We start from the raw sequence: 2,354 nt of genomic DNA on the forward strand, positions 1-2,354 counted from the left end.
ATAAACTATTTGTCCTCTTCACTGAAGAGAGCTTGTCTATTTCATCTTTAATGAGCTAGTTTTGGGGAAGATTAACCATGTACTGTAGTAATGCCTACTGCATAAAATCCAAGCATTTGCTGTGAACAGTTGGAGAAAGCAGTCAGTAAGAACCTAGGATCAATGGAAATAGATGTTATTTTACTCCATCCATGAGAGATAGACCCACAAAGTACCCAGTGTTAACGCCCAAATCTCTTCTTGTGCTTTTTTTTTTTTTTTGCTGTGCAAGTTCCACTCTTGTGAAAGAGAAATTGATCCAAAGTTCCAGGTTTTCTTGGGTCTCTAGTCAACTTTCACATTAGTATAGATTTTTCAGACAAAGGCACTTGTTCCCATGTAACCGATTGCTCCACACATTATCCCCAAGGCTGTGCTAAATACCGCCATATATCCAAAGTAAAATGATGTTTGAAATAAGCCATACATCTTTGTTTTGAAAAAATAGTAGTAAAAGGAATACATGTAAACATAGATTGCAGTTGATGCAGCAGAGGGAAAACTTGTCCATTGCCATCTATAGTCCTCCGCATTCAGCAGGAAGTATGTGCACACAGTGGTCACACAGACAGTCACAATGCACAGGATGACCAGCATCATGAAGCCATAGACATAGTAGATCTTATATGCCCAGAAAGAGGTGAAGATGAAATACATTTCAATGAAGATTGAGCCAAAAGGTAAAATTCCTCCCAAGCAAACAATAACTGCAGGCTCCATAAACCATTTTTTCTCCGGTATGGGATGAGGCACAGCATTGACACGACAAGGAAAGTTGGGCTGCCTTGACAGATTTCAGCCAAGTATTGTACCAACAAGATTTAGAGGAAGAATAAAAAAAAACAGATGCAACAAACGGCCACCATTGTTCCAAAAAGAATGACTCTTGAAGCATGGTAATAAATGGCTTTAAAATTGATGAAAAAGGCAGTACCACACACCATAGCTGGGATAAGGAATGCCCCAATAAACATCTGCTTTATCCATCTGCTTCCTCCTTGTCTAGCATACAAACTTCCTCCAAAATAACCATTCACTGGAGACGTAGCAGCATAGACAAATATGGCTGTACTGAGCATCAATCCCCTCTCTATATATAAATCTTCTATCATTGCAACAATAATAACAATGAAAGACACAGCAAATATCTGACATCCAGAACCAATGAGAGAGGAAAATATCAGTGGGTGACTTGATGGTCTAAATACATCGCCATGCACCTGCTTCCATCCATATTCATCTAGGTCTCTATCCATATTATCCATTTCTTCTTCTTTACTGTACCAAGCATAATCTTTTCTTAAAGTTCTCATTAAAATCATTGAAACTAAGCCCACCAAGAAGATAACCATCATGAAGGAGTTGAAAATTGAAAACCGATGAATCCTGTGTTGAAAAAAAGATGGATCAAGATACTTGTCAAATCTGTCTTCAAATTTTACATCTGACTTTTTCCATTTTACTGAATATGACATCTGGATTTTAGTATTGGGAACCAATTTCACTTTTCCTTCACTAGTTAGATTAACATCAACAATTCGATTACCATTAAACCCTATTTCAAGTTTTTTGTAGGTCCAAAGATAGTAATCTTCTCCATTTTCATCTGCTTCACCAATAATACTCCATATTGGTAAGTCATCTGTGTACATCTGGTACCAGTAGTGATTTTTGATAGCATACACAAATGCATCTCTCTTTTCTTTACCTAAGTCAATTTCACAGTAAGTGGCTGGCATCACATCATCTTTGAATTTAATATCCAGACCACTAAATTCCAATTCAACGCCTTGAAGTGCTTCTCCCAGAGTTTCATGGTAATGACTGATACTTCTTTTTGACCCCACACAAAATGGAAGTGAAAAGTATTTATATGTCTCTTGTTGATTATGGTAGGGCCCAACAGTATCCTATAATACGCAAATTGACCATCACTCCAACACACAAGATGGCTGCCCCCATGTTGTCAAAGATGACCACCCCCATGTGGACACAAGATGGTTGCCACAAGATGGCCATCAGGGGAGGGCAGTTGGGAGGGACCAGGCCTGTAGGGGAGGGCAGTTAGGGTGACCAGGCCAGCAGAGGAGGGAAGTTGGGGGTGACCGGGCCTTGCAGGGAAGGGCAGTTGCGGGGAGGGACCCAAGCCTGCAGAGGAGAGCAGTTGGGGGGACCAGGCCTGCAGGAGAGGGAAGTTGGGGGCGACCAGACCTGCAGGGAAGGGCAGTTGGGGGGGACCAGGCCTGCAGGGGAGGGCAGTTTGGGGAGACCCAGGCCTGCAGGGGAGGGCAGTTAGGGGCAATCAGGCTGGCAGG

General features: G+C 41.8%; 1 protein-coding gene across 1 annotated transcript; it reads right to left on the bottom strand.

Moving 5' to 3' along the window:
- Positions 1 to 270: 270 nt before the first annotated feature.
- On the bottom strand, positions 271 to 1,917 carry LOC308241568 (transmembrane 9 superfamily member 3-like). Its single transcript, XM_080655079.1, has one exon. The coding sequence runs from the start codon at positions 1,776 to 1,778 to the stop codon at positions 861 to 863; it is 918 nt and encodes a 305-aa protein (XP_080511205.1). The 5' UTR covers positions 1,779 to 1,917; the 3' UTR covers positions 271 to 860.
- Positions 1,918 to 2,354: the final 437 nt, after the last annotated feature.

This window comes from Plecotus auritus (assembly GCF_963455305.1).
Source record: "Plecotus auritus genome assembly, chromosome: 2".
Lineage (NCBI taxonomy): Eukaryota > Metazoa > Chordata > Mammalia > Chiroptera > Vespertilionidae > Plecotus > Plecotus auritus.

Bases quoted from the DNA above. Each gene is read 5' to 3' on its own strand.
- LOC308241568 (XM_080655079.1), bottom strand. From the start codon at position 1,778: ATGCCAGCCACTTACTGTGAAATTGACTTAGGTAAAGAAAAGAGAGAT.